We start from the raw sequence: 23,261 nt of genomic DNA, 5'->3' as shown, positions 1-23,261 counted from the left end.
AGTACAAGAATTCTTGTTGGATTGATTTTAAATTTTTGTTATCACCAACTCCTCTACGAGCAAAACTCAGAACAAGCCAGTTCAAAGTTACTACCATCTAAGCATGAGCAGACTTTCTCTCGAAATTGACTTGTAACTGACATAATATTATTTGAAAACTGGATCGGTCGCTTTGAAAACAATGTCATGAATATTCATGTTGAACTAGGTGTATATCAGACTATACAGGTGAATGCATAAGCCCATTTCATACATCGGCGATTCAGACAGAGCGTCGCGGCAGCTTATACTATACGTGATAATAATTATGATGGCTGGCTGTGTACATGCCTTATTCATTGCTACTATGAACGGTGTTTGTGCGCTCTCAACGCGTTATAAGAAGGCGTCAAATACTAAACTTTTAGTATAAGATTATCACGGTAGTACCAAGGAATTTTGAGAAATAGCATGGAGCATCAATCTTAATTAATAACTGATTTCCATTGAACTCATATCTCGGTAAATCCAGAATAAAAGAAGTAAATTTGAATAATCTTACTTTCATTGTTTTGCACAATATCAGAGACTGGCACTAACAGGATGAGAGACTAATCAACTCAGATTTTTCAAACAGTGAACATTGCAAAGTACTGTTTTGTTTGTTTGTTTTTTAGCCATTGTCAATATTTGATTTTCCAGGTATGTGCAGTGTTCTGACGAAAGGCCTGGTAAAAAGGTTATTCAATGATAAGGAGGATCCATATAATCGCCAAATCAGGCCGACCATTAACGAGACAACGGCCATTCACCTGAAGATGCAGTTATTCGTGGCTCGAATCCTGGAACTGGTAAGAGAGTGTAGTATAAGGCTATATCTCGTCAGGGAGGTGAGACTATCATACCTCACGTTCCTCGTATTACCAGCATGCTCACATTTGAGCACAGTGTGGTAACAATTAAATTCATGCGTGTTCTTATTATGTCGGAATGTGTTACCGTTTTGCATCTGTGCGTGTGTGTGTGTTTGTGTATGTGTCCATAAGTGTGTTTGTGCGAGTTCTAATACCTGCGCCAGCGTTCAAGAGGCAACTGAATTGTTTAAAGGACAAGTTCACCTTCATAAACATAAGGATTGAGAGAATGCAGCAATATTAGTAGAACACATCAGTGAAAGTTTGAGGAAAATTGGACAATCGATGCAAAAGTTATGATTTTTTTTTTTTGTTGCAACCGCTGGATGAGGAGACTAGTAAGGCTCAAGATGTCATATGAGTACAACAGTATAAAGAAAATGTAAAGAAAATTCAACATATTTTCACTTTTTTCGCATAATAAAAGAGCACTTGACTTACCTCTTCCTAAAGGCAATGGGAATAATACCCATAACATAATTATGTCAGTAACAAGCCAAGGGAATGTGTACTTTTTTCAAAAGATGAAATTTTGTGAAATTCTCTTTATATTTTCCTTATATTGTTGTACGCATGTGACATCATACACTCCAGTATAGTCTTCTCATCCAGCGGTGACTGCACAAAAACTTCAAAAATTCATAACTTTTGAACGGATTGTCTGATTTTCCTCAAACTTTCAATGATGTGTTCTACCAATATTGCTACGTTCTCTCAATCCTTATGTTAATGAAAATGAACTTGTCCTTTAAGTATCTCACTGTTTTTGTCTGTAAAGTAGAGAATGTACTAAAGACCTATAGACCCGGGACACTGTTAAATCCTCTTTTTGTCCCATGGCATGTTTCTATAAGCATTTTTCATAAAGATATCACTAGTTAGATTTCAAACTTTTGGTTCGTTCTAACAAGTTATCACATGTTAGATTTCATACATTTTTGTTTCGTTTGTTTGTGTTTCAAAGCTTCAGTTTTCATTATAGCCTATTTTCATCATAAATACAGGGTAATCAAGCAGTTTTAACGTCTAAAAGGACGTGGTTTCGAGGCTGCCATAATGGTTGTTAAAGTACGTAAATTCAACATGTCTTGATGTTAGAATGGGAGTGTGACGCTTCTCAACTCATGCATTTAAAATAATTTATGCATTTTTCAAGAATAATTGTTTATTTTCTCTATCTTCAACACGGAACATAATGGACGGTTTCACTGTCTTGACATTGATGATTGATATAGCATCTGCGCGCGCATACAACTTAATATTATGAACATTAATTACAACAGTGCAGGAATGAAAAGAGAATGAAAAACGAAATTTGATGAAACGTTGATGTTATTTTAGTTTAAATTTGGGATAGTGTTGTCCTTGACAGTTACTTCCTTGATGTTGACGGCCATCACAGGCGTTCATCGCCGGTCTTTTGAAATTGAGGGTACTTAATGAATGCCTATACCTCCCTTTAAATATCGTCAAAAGTACAGATGTAATTTTCGCGATTAAGCGACGCTTCATGCGAAAGCCATTACTATCAGGCCTATTACTTTCAGGCCTATTTCTTATCTGAGAACTAATTTTAAGCCGAGGCAGCGTGCACGGCATTACAGGTAACTGTGTGTAGTAGTCCAAGCCAAAGTCAATTTAACAATCATCAATTAGGGGCCTGTTCCGCTCAAAAAAAAAAAAAAAAAAAAGTTCTCAAACTGCAGAGTGAACGCGGGATACAAAGAACGACAATGTAACTCAAATAATGCTATACGGGTAACTTAACTCTATATTACAAACTGTATTACCATCACCATTAGCGATGGTGGGTATGACTGGGCTAGCAAGTTAGCAATTACTGCGTACTTACACGCAGTGTGACTTGTTGCTACCTCCGAGCAATGAGTGACGGATGTGGGTCTCACTGCATTAACATTTCCATTTTGTGTAATTAATGAAATAATAACCTGTAATATGACATGGAGTCCTATCTCTCCTCGCAGTCTCTTCTTAATGCCTGGGGGCATTTCATGAAGCGTTTTTTCCCCCCGAGAAATGAACTTTGTCGGACAAATTTGCTCTCAGATAATCAGATGCAAGGATTCCAGTAGCTTATAGCAGTTTGTCAAAAATATCTGACAAAGCACTTCATGAAATGCCCCCCACCCATAAAGCTTGCATTGATAGTATTGAACAGACAGCAAAGGGGACAATCTGTCAAAACATGAGTCGGATTCCAGACCCCTCCCCCAGTTTTTATAGGAATGGATATTAAAAACACTCTTCCTGCATGGACCCGTTTGCCAGAATGATAATCATTGATAGTAGTCCTTGATGGGTATTAGCATTGGAAATGGTGTAACAATCTCAACGACGCCACCTCCCACACCAGATCCTCTCGAAAAAAAAAAAAGGAGCCATTTTAACGCATGATATCGTCACTAATCGATAATCGTTACCAATGATTGAAAAAAAAAAAAAAAACCAAGCAGATAATAGCTGTAAAGATGGTTACAACACACTTTCTTTTCCCTAATTTAACCATCAAATCCTGGGGATTATCGTCTAATTGATATCATTTGAAAAAATGGTTCCCCTAATTTCTCTTCAAATCTTATACTTGAGAAAGGCTAGCAGAATGAAAACTTAAGTAATGTGCGAATATTAGAGAGAACGGGAACTTGCAGCTCCAAATCAGTCACAATTCACACTTTCTGAAAGTTCTGCAATTGATACGTAATCATATTTTGTACGTAATCATATTTCATTATTGTGAACCCTGACGAACTCAAATGAAAGATTGTATTACATTCCCTAAAACTAAACCTAAAAATGAATGTTAGAATATCAATTGCCAAATCCATACTTTAGATTATGTATTACTTTTTGTTGGATCGAAATAAAGTATAACTGAATTGGATGAATTGAATGAAAAGATAGAGCACCAACACAGAAATGTTTGTTTGTTTGTTTGTTTGTTTGTTTGTTTGTTTGTGGGGGTGCTGGATGGGCTGGTATCCAACCTCCGCTAGCCAAATATTGATATGTTTATTAATACCACCTTTTTCTCTTGAATTTCTGTCTAATCTTTTTTGCTACAGAATGAAAGGTTTCAACTTTTGAAGGCCAATGTTTGGTTAACATTCGTAAGTATATATATTTTTTCTTAATAAATTAACAAAAAAATCATATTGCTCTGATGATGTGTTCCATTAATTTAACACGTTTGCTCAGTCATTAATCTTATTTCTCACATTATCTTTACATTATTGATTATGATCTTGACCGCCAAACAATCTCCCGAACCCTCTATCGTTGCACTGAATAACAACATTTCTAACCAACTTTTTGATTTGATTTATTTCCGCATTCAATCAGACACACACACACACACACACACACAAATGAATACAAATTTCAAAAGCACAAAGACAAAGAATAGCAAGTGCAGTGAAATAAAATGATAACAGTACACATAATTATAGATACACATAAGCAATTGCATTGAGCAGTATACATACACAGAAACATAAAATAGAACATACAGTATTATTTTCAGTAAATAACAGAGATTTTTGAATGCAGGAGACCGCCATCGTAGGCGATTAAGTTTGAAATGGATGGGGCCTCATAACTCCAGGTAAATCTATACAGCTTCAGAGTATAATTTCATTATAGGCGTGCATTCTATTGAACAACAATCATTAAATATATATACCTTTATCTTATCTCTTTAATTATCACACATACGTCTTACTTATCTCTAAACCAGAACTTGTAAATCTGTTAATTACATTTTATAGTTGATGACATCTTTTAAGGAATGGTATAGTATTGGTTGAGGTTAGAATTCAGCATCAAACTTTTTGCAAGATACTTAGAAACCACTTTATGAAATATTGAAAAGCATACAAAAGAATACAATGGCTGAGATATCAATAAAACAAAGGAAAACAAAGCGATCCTAATAAGAGGTGGATCCCACCTTTTGTTAGGCTTACTTTATTTTGGATATCTCAGCAACATCAAAACCAATAATTGTTTATTCAAAATCTTCAAAAATGGACTTATCGGTTTTTGCAAACAAACTCTTCAAATATACTTTGACATCATCTTTCATATTTCATAATAGGTTTCTCAAACAATCATCATCAAAAAACGTTGGAAACCTCAAGTACCATCTCAATCGAAACTGTACCATCCCTTTAAGAGAGAGCATAGTGGAGTTCAGTGTTCATTTCTTCTTTCAAAATCAACAGAAAAAAAAAATCAGATGCTAAAGCTGTCTTTTATTATGTTTTTATAAGATGGGCTTTAGAATCTTTCCAGTCTGATTGGTCAATTATCATTGGTTTTTACTGATCCACATTGAGCCATGCGTCCGGTAAAATCCGAACGCATGGCTCAAGCCTTGTATAGTGTTGTCATAGGTGAACCGCTCGCATGGTGGAGAAAATGGTTGAATTTCATGAATTTACGGGCCCATTTTTATAAAACGAATGATGCACAGGTCTGTTTCGTGGATCGGTGAGAATTGGATGCTCTCGTTTAACTTTGGAACAATCTGAAACGCACTCGCTGCATGCACTCGTGGGCTTTAACAGTTCCGAGGTCAAACTCGCGCATCCAATTCTCACTTATCCATAACACTCTGTTCTCTGCATCATTAAATTTTGTATAATATAGGTTTTCCCGGCCAATTTCGCACTGCTTTCAATCCAATTCCTTATTGCTGCATTCACTTTAGCAAAATTTAGCGTAGATGATATGTTCGGTATTTCAATTTATGATCTCTTCACTCAAATTCATTCTGGAGCATTCAAATTAGGCCTACCTCTAACCTCATTCTAATTAACACTTTTCAACTGAAATTCATAAGACAAACACCATTTCACTGTTCGTTCATTCAATTTAGAATGATATAGTCACGTGATCACGTATATGCTTCCCTTCCTCGTTCATTCAAATTCATTTTGGGGCATCCAATTTAACATGTTCTGCAATCAATTTAACAGACATGTTTATGCTTTAGTTCTTTCTTTATTTTCTTTCATCATAGTTATTATCTTGAAAGTATCATAACATTTATTTTCGTATTCATTTTAGAGATTTTGACAACCGTTTCTTTTTTTCTAATGTGCTTATTGAGTCTCCCAGTCCGAAGATAGTGCATGTGGCCACAACTTATCTGGCCATTGAGCGCTTTATTCCGAGTGTGTCGGCCAGTTCTAGGAAGTCAAGGTTATGATCCTCAAATATTTCTGTTAATTCTTTCTCTGTCTTCTTGAGATATACGTCTGTAACTTGTGCTGTCATGACTGTAAGAAGACGAAGTTAATCTGTAGTACTGGTACATGTAGGCCTATAATAACATGACAAGAAAAGGGGCGTTACAGAACAACCAACTCGAGTTATTATAGGGTCAAAAATATGATGTAATATTATATACTTTTACTTTTACGTGGGTGAAACAAAAGTCACATAGAAATACATGTTTTTTAATGTTCCCACCATTTAAAAAAAAGAAGAAGAAGAAGAGAGAAATAGCATTTGAATTTGAATGAATATGCTTGGAATTTGACTGCCCATTCGCGAAATTGAATGACTCAAATACCCTTTTCGGCGAGTGATGGCGAATTTAAATGAACGTATAGAGTACCAGACAACTTGGATACCCGTTTTACGAATTCGAAAGCCACATGTGCGATCAATTTTATTGATCGAAATGCTTAATTGAACGCACGAGTTGCAATTTTGAAAGACAGGCTGTGCGATAACGAGGGTTTTGCTGAATTGAATGAACCTTCTATCAAATGGACTGACAAAAGTGCAAAATTGGCCGGGAAAACCTATATCATTCGGATATCGGGCTTCAGTTTGCATGCGTGGGCGCATAGCTCATTGAAACCAATCAAACGTTGAATTACATATTTCTCGTGGCACAATGAATGACACCAGCCATTAAATCGATGGTAGTGAAAAGACAAAAAGCCTTCGAAAGAAAATATGACACACACACACACAAAAATAAAAAAATGGCGCACTCTCCGGAACAAAATCCAGTAAGAAATCGCAACTACCAAAGCCAATTCTTCTCACCTTCTCACCCGGATGCCTGTAGGCCAGTTGGCCTGTCAGTTGACAGCCTTCGTATGAGTCCTTGCCAAGTTTGTTGTCCATGGTTTTAACTGTGTTAAAATCCATCTCCTCCCTTCGGGCAATCTCCTTGATTTGGTCTTCCCATCTCTTCCTTGGTCTCCCAATTGGTCGCTTCTTGTTTGGTTTCCATTTGTGGATCCTCTTGACATCTCTAGAGTCTGGCGTCCTTTCTACATGACCATACCATCGTAGTAGGTTCCTTTCTATGATGGTCAGAACTGACTCTACCTTGAGGGCTTGTCTGATGGTTTCATTGCGAACCCGATCTCTTCTGGTAACCCCATAGATGAGACGGAGAACCCTCATCTCGGTAGCCTGGATTCTACTCTTCAGTTTTGAAGTAAGTGTCCAAGTTTCACTGCCATACAGAAGCACTGGTTTCAGAATTGTTGCATATATACACACTTTGACATCTTTGGGTATTTCTCTCTCTTTCATGAGGGGATAGAGTGCGATTAGATTTCTGGTGAATTTGGTTATTCTGTTGTTAACTTCCTCCTCCATGAGATTGTTTGATGTTATCTTGCTGCCCAAATGTGTGAAATTGTCCGTCTTTTTAAGAACGTGTCCATTCACGGCGACATTCCGGTCTTCCAAGTCCCTTCCCACACATGCATTTACTCAGTTTTGGTGTAGCTCATCTTGAGACCAGCTTTGGTTAGGTCCCTATCCCATTGGTTCATGATGTACGTCTTGTAGTTTGTCCCTGCTGTCTGCAGTTTGTGCTACATCATCTGCGTAGCCCAGGCATTCCGCATGATAATCCTCCTTCTTGATGTTCACAAGTACGTGGCTGAGATAGATGATAAAAAGCAACGGTGAGAGCACGCTGCCTCGACGAACCCCTGTGTTGATGTTAAAATAGTTTGAATCTCCGATGGCACTCTTCTGATCATTGTAGGTGCTCTTGATGGCCATGAGTAGTCTGCTGCTTATTCCAGTCTCCACAATCACCTTCCACATATTTTCTCTTGGCACTCTATCAAAAGCCTTCTCCAGGTCCAGGAAGCAGATGTGCTGATCAATTGCGTACTCCCAGCTTTTCTCCAAGTAGAGTCGTAGGGCAGCGATCTGGTCAATGGTCCCTCTTCCTGGTCGAAAACCACACTGGCTTTCCGATAGGAACTCTTCCACCTCCTTCCTCAGTCTTTTCTCAAGTATCCTTTCATACAGCTTTCCAACATGGTTCATCAGCGATATCCCCCTGTAATTTTTGCAGTCCAAAGGATCCCACTTATTTTTGAATATTGGACAGATTAAAGATTGGTTCCATTCCTCTGGCACGGTACCACTGACCCATGAACGGTTGAAGAGTTCCAGTAGCATTTCCTTAAGTGGCTGACCATCTGCCTTAATTGTTTCAATCGGGATCATGTCTGGCCCTGGAGCCTTGTTGTTTTTTACTTGGTTGACATAATTTCTCTGTTTTACATAAGCTTTTCTGTTCTCCGCTGTTCTGTTTTTTTAGCCAAGTTTTGAAGAGTTTCTTTTTCTTGTCGACCTCTGCCTTCACATCCTCCGTCCACCAGCCTGTCTTCTTCTTCTTGCGATTGCCCAAAGTTGCTACTCCTACTATCTTCTCTTGGATCTCGTGCAAGTAGTGCTTGAGTTTCTCCCAGTGTTCTTCAATGTCCTCTCCTCTGATTGTATCTCTTACCTCCCATAACTTGAGTTGAATTTCCAGTAGCGATGTCTTAATATTTTCGGTCTTTACCCTCTTTCGCACCTTTGACTTCTCCTTCTCTGGAAGGTGTATCTTCATTTTGCCTTTAACGAGCCTATGGTCTGAGTCAAGGGATACCGATGGAATGGTTTTAACATCCTTGATGACAGACTTTCTGGTGGACAAAATAAAATTTATTTGTGTCTTCAGGTCGTACTGCCCAATCCGAGAATTGTACCTGTACCATGTATACTGGTGGCTCTCCTGGTGCTTAAAATAAGTGTTCATTACTGAGAGGTTGTTTCTTACACAGAAGTCTATTAGCATCTCCCCTTCCTCATTCATCGAGCCTACGCCAAAGTTTCCAATGACGCCTTCTACTGGCCTGGAGCCAACGTGTCCATTCAAGTCGCCCATGACAATAATTTCACTGTCAATGGGTATATTGTCAAGCGTGTCTTGCAGTTGTTCATAGAACTCAACTTTTTCTTCCTGTGGCCGTCCTTGCTGTGGAGCATATGCTTGGATGAATGAGACCCTATGATTGCTAATGTTGAGGATTGATGCAATAATGCGGTTACTGATAAAATGAACCTTCTCTATGTGCACAGCGAAGTCTGGGTGGAAGAAGAGCCCAACTCCGTGCCTTGTGTCTCTTTCACTGCCTGAGTAGATCAACTCATAGTTGTCATGGACTGTCTTTCTTCCCTGTCCCTGCAGTCTTGTCTCGGCTATGCCTAGCACCTTCAGTTGTCGTTCCTGCATGAGGTTAACTATTTCTTCCGTCTTCCCCCGTATGGTTCCAGCATTTATAGTACCAATATTCGCATATTCATAAATCTTTGTTAGTGTTCGTTCCGTGGTCGTATTCCGTGTGGTCCGTCTGTTTTGAGGCTGTCTGCATACCATCTTGAGCTATCCACTACTAGCAAAACTGCTGACTTGCTAAGTCTATCACTGTTATATCACCAGTAGCTTCACCGTTTGTCGTTAGCGTCAACCAGGGAGTACCACGAGGAGGTGACAAATCGGACTTTACTCCCCCCCCAAAGCCAATTACATGTATTACTCGAAAAGAGTTCAACATCTCAAACATTGTAGTCCATCAGCCTGGTTTCAACACATCGGAAAAAAAGAATTACGTTTGGGCAAAGAACATCACCCTTGACCCAAATTGAGAACATTGGACCAACAGATTATAAGTCAACTGCAAACATAATTAACACGCAGTTCGTCAATGTCGCTTCCGACACCCCGCCGCTTGATACGCTTCGCCTCCCAGCATTCCTTTCCTCTCGAGAGCCCTGCTTTCTTGTACAACCATGGGAAGTTTACCGAGAGCTCAAGCGCATCAGATCCCCAGGACCTGATGGGATTCCCGCGTTCAGTGCCTCCTTTCAGAACGATGGAAGTGCGCATGTGTAGTGCCCACCCCCAGTGCCATATAGGGCTCACACCTGTAAATAAAATGGAATGTCCCGGACCCCTTCACAAATTCGTACCAAAGATACCAAAATAAATGAAGAAAAATTAATTTCATTTCATTTCGTTTATTTCCATTTCAATCACAATAAAAACAACATGAAGCATTCAGTGTTACAGATGAACATAAAAAGCAATGACATATAAAAGAAACCACAACGACATCAGCATTACCGTCATAAATTGTTCCAGATTACAAAAGGGAACAAGTAAAATGGAAAATGGTGTACACATAAAAAGCCAATAAGGCCTATAGGCGCGCGTACACCGTTGTTACAAGTCATGTAGAATTGGAATCTAAGTTATTTTCAAAAATCATAAATCAGTTTTATACAGAAGATACACAAAAGAACAAACAAAAAACAAAACAAAAAACGAAATGAACATAAAAGGGATTGTTAAATACATCAATGTAATTTTAATAAAAAGACAAAAGATGTCTTTTATACTGCTTCTTAAATAAATTATTATGTTGCTTATTATAATTATCTGGGTTTATTGCATTTAAAAAATTAAAAGTCATAATGCAGTTTGGCATAAAACTGAATAGCTGCAGATATTGAGTTTGAATTCCTCTACAAACTGCATTTTGGTTTGAAGATGAAAGCTTTTCTCATGGAGTTTGGGTGCGTGTACGGAAAATAGGTTATATTTTGAGTGAAAAGAACTCGTAGTCTGGCTTTGCGGACCCTTGGACAGAGTTTGAGCCGAAGAACCTGCCTTGGAAATTTGATGGATGACAGGGTATACCTCACTGGTCTTATCCGGGTTAGTGAAGATGAAACAATTCATTTCTCCCAGCTATTTACAGAATTTTTTTGAAATTTGAATTTTAACACACGTCTCTATGGGGAATTATTTACCCGTGTGAGCCCTATACATTGTACAGGTATAAAGATCTTTATCTACGGCACTGCCATCCCCAAAACCACACCGCCATCTATCGACAATCTCAGACCAGTGTCTCTTACCGATCACTTTGCGAAAGTAGCGGAGAAGTTCATTGCAGAATTGACGTTGCGCGATATGCAACCAATGATTGACAAATCGCAAATTGGAAACCAGAAAAAAAAGGCCTGTTTCATTGTTTCATGCAGTACACACGAATGCTGACAAACAGAGGACAATCTTCACTGCAATCTCTACTGATTATAGCAAGACCTTCGATCGGATAAATCACAATCTCGCGTTACAAAAATTACTGCTTATGAATGTTCGTGAGTGTGATTTCTTATCTCGAATGTACCCAATGTGTCAAATATCAGAATACATATTATTCAGATTGGCAGGAGCTCCGATCAGGAGGATCTGGCGATGATTAATGATGCATGCATCAACGAAGTGATCCCTTGCTTGAAATATGTGGTCGACCTAACCCTTCTGGAGTGCAGAAACTTCGATGCAGTATCTATCATACAGGAAGCTGTTACACATTTGCATATTATTTGGTCTGAGCAAAACTTCATGAAACTTAAAGAAAACCCGAACCCAAAAGAAATGTGGATTGAGTGAAAGCAGCAACATTAGTAGAACATACATTTGAAAGTTTGAGGAAAATCGGACAATCGATGCAAAAGTTATGAATGGCGTCATGCCAGTGTCGACAACAATATAAAGAAAATATAAAGGGAATTCCACAAAAATTCATTTTTCATGAAAATTGCACATTCCATCAACTTGATACTGACATATGTTAGGGGTAACAATGTTATTTTTCTCCCTACTTTCTGAAAGCGGTTAGTCAAGTGCTCTTTCATTATGCTAGAAAAGTACATTTTGGTGGAATTTTCTTTACATTTTCTTTATATTGTTGTCCACACATACGTCATAACCTCTAGTAGTTTCCTCATCCAGCAGTTCCAACACCAAAACTTTAAAAATTCATAACTTTTGCATCGATTGTCCGATTTTCCTCAAACTTTTACTGCTGATAATTATGTTCTACTAATGTTGCTGCTTTCACTCAATCCACATTGCTCTTTGGATTTGGGTTCCCTTTAACCCGGAAAAGTGCTCGTCAATGCGTCAAATTTGCTTTGCTCGTAATGTGCCGCAACCATCAGATATCGTGATCGGAGATACAGTTGTAGCCCAAATGAATGAGATTAAACTTCTCGGTGTAACATTGCAACAGGATTTGAGATGGTCTCGTCACGTGAATGACATGCTGAAGAAAGCCAATACGAGACTCCACTTTCTGCGAGTCCTGAAGGGTTTTCGTACGTGCCTCGCTGACCTGATTGTCACCTATATTGCACCTTCATTCGCCCTGTGGTGGAGTATTGCGCGGTTGTGTGGTGCTCCGTTTTTGTTCGTTTGTTCTTTGTTCAGATGTGTTTTGTACTAAGTGTATCTTTAGAATATGATTTGGCTGGTTGTTGTGTGTGTGTGTGTGTTTTTTTTTTTTTTGTTTTTTTTTTTGTTGAGTAGAATGATGAAAGATGGTGTGTAATATTCATACTTCTGTATTTTTGGTAAACTATGTGGTAATATTTTTGTGCAATATATTCCTATTTAATTGCGATTCCTGATGTGGATGTTATATACGACAGTAACAATGTGTTCTGTTTAATTTCGAGGTATCATTGCAATGTATTTTAGCCTTCGGGCTACGAGTTTGCAAGTTTTCACCAAATAAACCATTCTAATAATAATAATGATAATATATAATAAAATTTGGTAGAGTCAACGTCGACTACGTGTTCATGCATACGTCAGAAGAAGGAGAGGTTGTTAGTCTGTCATGTCATTCATGTTTCTCCAGAAAGAATGACGTCATAATGAGTCTCTCCTCGTTCATTGAATCATTGCCCACAAATCTTAATTGCTCTTGATTAGACATAAAATTCATAACATCAGTAAATATCTATTCGATACCCAGCCAGCTGTAGCTGATGAAGTTGAATTCATTGGTGCATAATATCCACACAAGCTAGAGAACTTGATGCTCTCCTTCAATTCAGGGAGGTTCTCTCTCTCCTATAGCTACGGAGAGCTAGTGTTTGACCAGTTTTTTTTTTTTTTTTTTTTTTTTTTTTTTTTTTTTGCTTGTCAAGGACTGAAGTGAAACAAGTTGATTCACAATAGGATGTGAAGCAAAGATGTATGTATGATATCAACATTATATATATATATATATATATATATATATATATATATATATCTGTATATGAATGTTTTTTCGTGTGTGCATTTACAATATTAGTTAGTTTATTGAAAGTTATCTCATGTTTCTTTCATACCATAAATTGTTTACAGATGTACTTAAAATTTTCCCATATCCATATTCAAAATGCCCTTTGATGAACGGTTTCAGGATTTAGTTTTCGTTTGTTTCATTTGTTCAAGGATTGGGTTGATGAATTCTTGACGTGGAACCCAGAAGAATACGAAGGAGTGGAGAACATCAAAATCTCCTCTGATCTCATCTGGCTACCGGACATTGTGCTCTATAACAAGTAAGACGAAAGAGATTACTGCACGCTATGATTCGTTATCAGGGCAAAAACATTGTGGAATTCTCCTATCGTACGCGATTGTCGATGCCTGCTTACATCACATTCGAGATCCCTATACATAATTAATATCACACACACACACACACACACACACTCACACACTCTCTCTCTCTCTCTCTCTCTCTCCCTCTCTCTCTCTTACGCGTCCATTTGCGCTTTGTTGCACCCGCATGCCCTCAGCCAATTTAATTTTAATCAGAAATGATGTAAGCTGTCTGATGGTATTGGTAGATGATATGCCCCGCCACCAACCAGCATCATTCAAACTCTCTCATCTGTTTTCATGTCCTCCAGTAAGTTATTGCAGTGGGTTCTTACAAAGGCTTATTGATTTATTGACTTATCTATTTTATATATTTTTATACATATTTTTTACATTCAGTCAGTCAGTCAGTCATTCAGTTAGTATATTCTTTTCACAGGGTATAGCCTCATAAGTGGCTTATACACTGTTATTCATGGGGGTGCACGTTACGAGATCGACATTCACGAGTCATACAGCCCACGAGTCATAGAGCTCACGAGTCAAACAGCCCATGAGTTATACAGCTCACGAGTCATACAGCTCACGAGTCATACAACCCATGAGTTCGACACTAAGCCAACAAGGCCCACGAGACCGACACATTAAGCCCCAGGTGTTGTATCTGTGTAACTCGTGGGCTGTTTTTACCTAGTGTCGAACTCATGGGCTTTATTTGCCTGGTGTCGAACTCATGGACTGTATGACTCGTGAACTGTATGACTCATGGACCTCTTTTCAATGTCGAACTCGTGGGTGTCGGTCTTGTGGGATGACCCCTTCTTGGGGGCCCTCCAACATAATTACAAAGTACTTAAAATAACAACTAATTCAAAATACATAATCTGTTTCTGACTCTTTACCCTATAATCTTTGAAAAGAGCTCATAATCCTCAGAAATAGATACTAAAGTCTTTTCCGGTGACCCTCTACCGTTTCATTCTTTTCCACGGATTTCCCATGGAGAGTGTTCTTGAAAACAGTGAAAATGAATCACCTTTCGGCTTGACCACTTACCTGTCACTCATTAGGTTACAAAAGAAAATTTCCCCTGCTCATTTACATACTTTCAACATAATTATGCTGTGAGTGCTGCATGTGTTATTACGCACTACTAAAATTTGTCATGTTTTCCTCTTGATTTTGATTTTGACCTATGTATAGAAACAAGCTCCTGCCTTTTATATTACTATGCAGGCTTGGCTAAAACTTGATACAAAATCATTACCTCGCGTAAATGGTGGAAACTCCGAGTTTTGACCTGAATACCTTGTTTTTCGATGACACTATTCTGCCAACTGGTCAGTTAAATGTCGTTAAGTACAAGGATACTGTAATCAAAACAAAATTCGTCGCAGAATTTGTTAACCTTTGACTTTGTGTAAAAAAGTGAGTATCATAAACCCACTAACTTTGCCAACACCACCTGCAAACAATTATTCATTTATAAGGAAATGTCCTTGCATATTTGTGAGGTGGTAGAGAGATTAATGATTTAAAGAGGACTTCCGAACTAGTTAAAAGTTGTTTGAAGAGAAAGAATAACATTTTTAAGCACAACAGTGAAAACTCGATCAAAATCAGATGGAAATTAAGGAAGTTACAAAATTGTGAAATTTCACTAATTACTTTCACGAAATAGTTCTTTCACGAAATAGCAGACAGTTAATAGGAATATGCTTGTGGTTGAAAATGGCATTGCCTCACAATAACTTGTCATAATAGTTTGTGCATAAAATCTTGAAATTTTCAGTTTCCTTGTTCATGATTACCCAATTATTCCATATTCTCACGTCCTAAAACAATGTCTGCATGATTAATCATCATTTTGAAGTCATTCAGCCAGGAATAGTGTTTAACGTTTTAATAGCAGAATAATTGAATGGTCGTCAGTTTTTGTCGAGCCCACCGGAGGTGTGGGGAGACAAAGGGATCGCCTGCGGCGTCTGTCCGTCCGTCGTCTGTCCGTAACGCTACAAAAACTTGAATAACTCTCTACTGAGGATTTCAATTTCAATCAAACTTGGAGGGAAGAGTGGTTATGCAAAGTTACACATTTTACCAAACATGAAGGGCACCTCAAGGTCAAAGGTCACAGGCAGAGGTCAATGAACTTTGGGGCCCAATGTTAAGTTTTTAGGGCGCGTTTCGTTTATGGCTCGTAACTTTTGATGTATCTGTCTGTTTGTGACCAAACTTAGATGGTAGATGTCCCTTGGGGAGGTGAAGGTCATCACAAGGCCAAAGGTCGCAGACAGGGGTCAACGAACTTTTAAGGCCCAATGTTAAGTTTTTAGGGCGTGTTTCGATTGTGGCTCATAACTTTTGATCCCTATGTCCGTTTGTGACCAAACTTGGACGGTAGATGTCCCTTGGGGAATCAAAGGTCATCACAAGGTCAAAGGTCACAGAAAGGGGTCAACAAATTTTTAGGGCCCATTTTGATTATGGCAACTTCTGGGAGATATAAAAATATTAATTTCTTGTACGCGAATGGGCGAGACACAATTTGGCACTTGCCTTGTTTAGTCCACGATCATTGGAAAATTTTGAGTTGATGACTTGGCGTCATCAGCTCGCGCACTTCCATATTCAAATCAACTGTTAAAGAACTGTTTTGTAAACTTAGCGAAACTTTAAAATTCAATAACTTCCCTAAATTTTGTCCAATTTTCATAACATTTTCACAGCTGTGTTCGTAAAATTTATTTCCAACTATTAACTGGTTTTGCGTTCCCGTTTTAAAGTACGGCAGTAATGTATATCCTATGTAAATGAAACCGAATTTCGATTCTACCGTAATACATTACTGAAGGGTGAAGACTAAACCATTTTAAGATACGCATTTATTGTCATTAATGGAGTATTGTCCCACTTTTGTTTTCATCAGTGCAGGCACGGGGTATGAACCCTACCTTCAGAACAAGCTGGTGAAGATCGATCACACGGGTCACGTGAATTGGGCTTTTCCTCATATCATCAGGGCCAGCTGTGATTTGAACATCGCCAACTTTCCTTTTGACACCCAACAGTGTGATCTCAAGTTCGGCCCTTGGCAGCACGATTGCACGGAACTCGTCATGGAAGGAGCCGGTGAGATGAGACGGGGTCGTGGTATAATGATGGGTGTGGTTTGGGACGAGGGCTGGTGGTTTCTCTTTCTTTCTCATCCATCGCTACAGTGTCACCACCAAATTACACACTCTGGAAGACCCCTGAAAGACATTAATTATTAACGAATGTACATTCTAGGCTGCGTGTATAAGATTTTGCGTACTGAGAAACACGAATTTGAAACATGGTTTGAAAGAGGAGCGTTTATAAGGGTGTATCCAGAGCGTGTTTTTGGCTCGCTCGGACTGCGAGATTGCGCATCTCATTATGCGCAGCATTTCCCTTCGCAATTCGATTGGTCAAACATGGCGCTTCAAATATACGACGTTATATAAACTGTATTTCAAATCTCGGTTGTTTTTATAAGACTTTCAAAACCTTATTTCCAGTTAAACACGGTTTTGAATCGCACATCCACAGTGCATTTCAAAGCCGTGTTTCAAAATCGTGTTTGTAATTGTGACTACCGTTTTAAACCATAAAACACGATTTTATAAATCATGTTCTACATTGAAAAGTTTGCTTTAAACGTAACCGAGTACCGTAATCATATGAACTCTAACCCAGTTCCGTCAGTGTCCGTAATACATTGTAGGGCCTACTGGTCCCATTTTCACGGCACACGAGTAACATAGAATCACACATAGTCAAAATAAATCCCTAGTTTCTCGTGTTTGACTAGGGTATTTTGAATATTTGATTGTGAACAAATCGTAACGTCCTATGCAACAGAGTACAGCTCTGTAAATAACGCATTGCAATTTGATCCAACAACGTCCAGCTTGTGTACAAACTGTATGTTACACAAATTAATAATATGCTTCACTTTTCGTAGGTTCAGTGGTAATATTGACCTAATTTCATAAAAGCATGGGGCTCATATAACAAAATATTCCCTGGTTCCTGATATGAAGGAGACGAGACGGTGTTTCGGAGCGACGGCGAATGGGACATGGTTGGCCTTGCTATTCAAACAAACCAATTCAACTACCCAGACGACCCTGGCGTTCGGTACTATGACGTCACGTTTACCATCAAGATCAGAAGGTAAGTGTTGGGGAAAGTTCACGTTGGTAAAACATCCCTGCAGTTTACGTTCAGGAGTAATGTTACTCAATTGAGTAACACTTTCGCTCCAATTCAAACCCATGTGCACTTTGGGTGACAAAACGGTAATGCCTATTAATACCCGCGTGACCTTCACTCTAATAATAGTTCCGCTGTATCCAAACATATAATTTTTGATCTTTGAGACATAGGAAAACTGTTACTACTTTTTTTTTTTTTCAAGAAAAGACGTCTTAAAGACAAGCAAGCAAACAAACAAATTATAACTAGATTGAAAAACAAATTGTTTGGCGCACGTTGGATACGGACAAACTTTACGTGTTTTTTTAAAACCCTCCTTTAATCAAAGCATTGAAAATTTACATTGGTGACAGTTTGATATATTGACATGGTGTCAGTCTTTACTTTTCTTACCATAGCACTATTCTCCCACGTCGTGGTCGTCCTGGTATTTTCAAGTATTTACCATCTGGGTCATAAGGCTAAATCATGAACCTGAGTTCGACCATGGAGGCGGCCTACCTCCCTGGTTTGACTAACCCCTTAATCTCGGTGAGAAGAATCCCAGCTACATGGCTGTCACTTACCGGGGTACACGGGTTGAATCAAACAGTAAAATAGTGTTCTGCGAGTGAACAGTAGTACGCGCCTGTGTTGGGAAATGGCCGTCATGGATTAATTAGACACGTATCATGTAGTATCTTCGCCGTTCCTGTATGCTTCGCACATACGGTGAACTTGTGATTGATTTTACCATCCAGGAGGTCAATGCACTACGTGTTTAACCTGCTGTTGCCGTGTATCCTGATAGCTTCCATCACACTCTTGGGATTCCTCCTCCCTGTAGACTCGGGGGAGAAAGTCTCACTTGGGGTCACTGTCCTTCTCTCGCTCACCGTCTTCTTGCTTCTCATCGCAGAGTCAATGCCGCCCTCTAGCGTTGTGCCCATCATAGGTATGTTTTCATACATACATACAATTTCTATAGCGCCATTTTCCATTCTGATTAGATGCTAAAGGCGCTTAACACCAAAGCAAAAAGACTGAAAATAGTACATTCACGGTTCGTGTAGGTTCGCTAATCGGAAATTGAGACAGAGTTTGTTATTTCTAGAAGTTTCGTTAATCTGAAAACACTTTGTTTTATTTTCAAGATACATAAGGAACGTAAAGGTTTTAATCAGACTGTAATAAGTCTATACTGGTAGGTGACACTAAATCGTCATACTGACATAAAAAGGCAAAAACGATACCCATTCTACTGCATTATATGTTAAACTGCTGCTACTTTTGATTTTTATTGTGATTCTAAATTGACAACACACGTGCTGTGCATCCTATAACTCTGTGCCAATACTGATCTCAGCCTTATGCCAATATTTTCTCGAGCCATATTGAGTGGTGTATCCATCTCGTTACATGTTTACCCCTTCGAAGGTCATTACTACATCTCTACCATGGCCCTGGTGTCATTCTCCCTTTTATTAACCGTCCTCGTCCTAAACCTCCACCACCGAGGACCCTACTGCAACCGAGCCCCAAAGTGGCTAAGGGTGTTCGTGCTCGGTACCCTGGCCAGGTTTCTGCGACTGCAGCCCGCGGAGCTTCGGCAACGGAAACACGAACTGGATAGAAATAGCAGCCACATACCAACTGGGAATGATAACCTAGGTGAACTGTCGTGTACATAAGGTTTGTTAATCCGAAAATGAAAAGAAGGTGAAATAAACGAACCTTCGGAAAAACGCAACCTTCGGAATAACGAACCTTCGAAATGACGAACCCTCGACATAACGGTTTTTAAGCTTTGACTTACAGGCCATGTCACACCTTTCCGGACAAGCCTTGCATGCGACTTGTGAAGAACAATTTTTACTACCCGGAGGTCCCCGCACATGACCCGCACATGACAGTACCTAGCACGTATCTCCGTGCCTTAAGGCCGTGTCACACCTTTCCGGGCAAGCTATGCGGGCTTGTTGCGATTAGGGATTTTCCAGCACGCAGGAGAATTTTCTACGGGCGGACAAGAATGTTTGCGAATTTCGCACTTGTGTCTTACCTGCTAGACGCGTTCTACTTACCTTCTACCTGCGTGTATTCCGTGTGACCTGCGTAAGAGCTTTGAAACCAAACTGTTTTCTGTTACGAGCGACTTACGGGTACTGAGACGTATCTGCATTGGAGTTTCCTGCGAGATGATGCTGGCAAGGGTCTCCTACTGGTGTTCTGCGTGTACCTCTGCGAGCGAACCCCTACGACTCACTCGGAACAAGTTTTGAGCATGCTCAAGGCCTTGTCATACCGTATCTGGGGAAGTTTTGCGGCTTGACTTGCGGGGAAACAAATTTGCTACCCGGAGCTCTCCACAGTTGGTCCGCACCTGACAGTACCTATAGCGCGTGTCTCGCCTGTAGTTCCCCGGAGGTGCGCACGTAAGTCCGATTTAACCGCAGCCAAGTTTTGAGCATGACCAAAACTTTTTCCGGGTGAGTCGCGGGGATGCCCAGAGAGGTCCACGCAGAACGCCAGTAGGAGGTCCTTAGCGGCAGCACCTCGCAGGCAACTCCCACGCAGGTACTTCGCAGTCCCCGTATGTAGCCTTCAGAGGAATTCCTCCACTGAGTTGTCAGCCCCCACGCGCCTGGCACACAGGGCACACAGTATCCCCGCAAGTAGAATTTAAGTAGAACGCGTCCAGCAAGTAAGACACATGCACTGACTCGCCCAAATCCTTGTCCGCCCTCAGAAATTGTCCGACATGCTGGAAAATCCCTACACGCAACAAGCCCGCGTAGCTTGCCCGGAAAGGTGTGACAGGGCCTAAACATGGTTGCGGGTAAAAAGATTTGCGTGCGCACCTCCGGGCGACTACAGGTGAGATACGTGCTAGGTACTGTAATGTGCGGGTCATCTGCGGGGACCTCCGGGTAGTAAAAATTGTTCTTCACAAGTCGCACACAAGGCTTGCCCGGAAAGGTGTGACACGGCCTTTAACTGCGTAAAAGATTGAAGAGAGGGAATGCCGTAACTATGGTTAATTGTGATGAACCTACGTGGCTAAGGGGTAGAGTTTTACCTCTTGTGAATGTACAAGAGGCTCCCTTCAAACTCTTTGATTCCACGCATTTCTCCTCATTTTTTATTAAATTTAAGACCCCCTCCCCGTTTGTTTTTTTAATGGAAGCAGGGAATATGTTGGTGATTAGAAATAGGAACTCAGTCGAATGGAATAATTAAAGTTTCACTCATAAAAATCGGACATAGAATGAGAAATCAATGGAATTTTACGTTCCTTTAATGTGCTTGCTACATAATTCAAACACCGCTGTTTTGTGAAATTATGTAAGACTTTCGAATTCCATCAGTCGATTATTTCAGTTCTGATTTAATTATAAACCTTAAGCACTTTGATTGTTTAGTTTTACCGGTAGGTATACTTTCTTAAGTCAACTGAAAAGTGGAGTTGAATCAGATAACGAGATGTCAAAACCCGATTGGAAGGTAGATGTAATGCTTAGTAGTCTTCTTTCCACCTCTCTCACTGCAAAAAGTCCGGTGTTAAATATGAAACACCGAGCTGGTGTTAAATTTTCGGTGCTCATTTACGGTGTTAGATTAACACCTCCGAGTGTCATTTCAAAATACAAAATTGTTTTTTGAAGAGTTTCTTAGTAACTGCACTCCTTGTTGATTTTGAACTTCAACAAGACGATCAATAATTTTCCGATAAAGTACTTGATTTTTGAAAAAAAAATCTAAACACATTTACACCACAGTAACACCAGTTGGTGTGGTCTCCTATTGAAGCTGGACGGGTGTTATACCATTGACATTAACACCAGCAATATCAAATCAACACCATGCGGTGTCATTATTGAACTAACACAAGCAGAGTGTCAAAAATATCAACAGATACAGTGTCAAATTAACACCACGAAGTGCCAGGTGAACATTTTTTCAACACCATCACAATGCATTTTCTACACCCGTGGGTGTGGCCTTCTATTAACACTTGATCGGTGTTAGATTTAACACCTATGGTGTTAAATCTAACACCGATGTTTTTACAGTGCTGTCAGAACGATGATTTGTTTGTTTGTTGTTTGTGTGTTTGCTTGTTTTTTCATTCACCTGTTCGCAGATCATTTGGATGAGGGCAGATCGTTGGATAACAAAACAACGGAACCGAATAGAATATCCAGCGGGAATAAAAGCAGGGACGGGAGCAGCGAACGCAAAGAAGACGTTGTTGCGCTAATGCTACGGCTTGTCAGTCACGTGCGCTACATACGTGAACATTACCAAGACGTCACGGAATCAGAGGATGTTCAGAACGAGTGGAAGCAGATAGCGCTGGTGGTCGATCGCGTCTTCGCCGTTTTGTACGTCATCGGCATGATCTGTACCGTTACAGTTCTATTCTTCAACTTGACCTGATCAAACAAGGTCGTTTGTATTACCCCAAAAGATTTTTATACAACTCTGACTGATTCAACAGTCTGTGCGGCGGCACAGGCTCTTTACATTCGAGCTCACACACCTTTCCACTGGTAATCAGGCTTAATGACTGCAATGGTGTGAAGTTTTACACCATTATTATATTATGTCCAGTATACCCAGTAGGCCTAAGTGGCTAAAGAAAGAATTTCTTTGTTTATGAGCTAACTGAACAGATCGTGGTTTTATCGTTTGCGTTCCAAGTTGATGGACAAAAGTAGTGCATTATTTTTGGTGTCATTTGGAATTGATTTCAGATAGATTTGTTGCATGCTCATGATAACACACAGGGTGAGAATATCTTTTTTTAAAAAAAAAAAGGATTTTAGGAGTTCGAACATACAGATTTCATAGTGTTAGCTCTTTTGTTTCATGAACATTCTCATTTTATATTTCTGTTAGTATAATCAAGGCACTGGGCACACGGCGAGTCTAATGCCTCCTTGGTGCAACCAATGTTTAAATTAAGCACAGTAAGGTATATATCTGATTGAGACTGGAAGCAATAGGGCACTGAGTTTTGAGGCACGTTGGATAAAGGAAATAATCTGCATTAATTCTGCATGTTGATCTAGCGGAGCATAATGTTGTCGCTTTCGGGCGCTATCAGAATTCCTCAAGATTTGAGTACCACCTGTCTCTTGATGAAACGATATAGGGAACATGTCACATTGCAGGAGTAAATATGAGAAATTGTCCAAAGAAGCGACCACAGAACATCGAACCCTGTTTCAAGACTTGTGATTCGTCAGAAAGAGCAAGATGAAAAAAAAAAAAAAAAACAAACGTTATTGATATTTGGTCATTGATATACATTCTTCTTGTTTTCTGATTTATTTAGCATAAGATAAAAAATAGGT

General features: G+C 39.5%; 1 protein-coding gene across 1 annotated transcript; it reads left to right on the top strand.

The window, feature by feature from the left end:
- The first annotated feature begins 683 nt into the window (after nt 1–683).
- Nucleotides 684–22,341, top strand: LOC140233383 (neuronal acetylcholine receptor subunit alpha-7-like). The gene is made up of 8 exons (XM_072313490.1): nt 684–830; nt 3,977–4,021; nt 13,528–13,637; nt 16,610–16,812; nt 17,748–17,880; nt 18,663–18,856; nt 19,339–19,572; nt 22,046–22,341. The coding sequence occupies exons 1-8, from the start codon at nt 684–686 to the stop codon at nt 22,339–22,341; spliced, it is 1,362 nt and encodes a 453-aa protein (XP_072169591.1).
- The last annotated feature ends 920 nt before the right edge of the window (nt 22,342–23,261 follow it).

The sequence above is a fragment of the Diadema setosum genome, chromosome 9 (genome assembly GCF_964275005.1).
Source record: "Diadema setosum chromosome 9, eeDiaSeto1, whole genome shotgun sequence".
NCBI lineage: Eukaryota > Metazoa > Echinodermata > Echinoidea > Diadematoida > Diadematidae > Diadema > Diadema setosum.
Note: the sequence above shows the minus strand (reverse complement) of the source record. Positions and strands in the feature narration are given on the sequence as shown.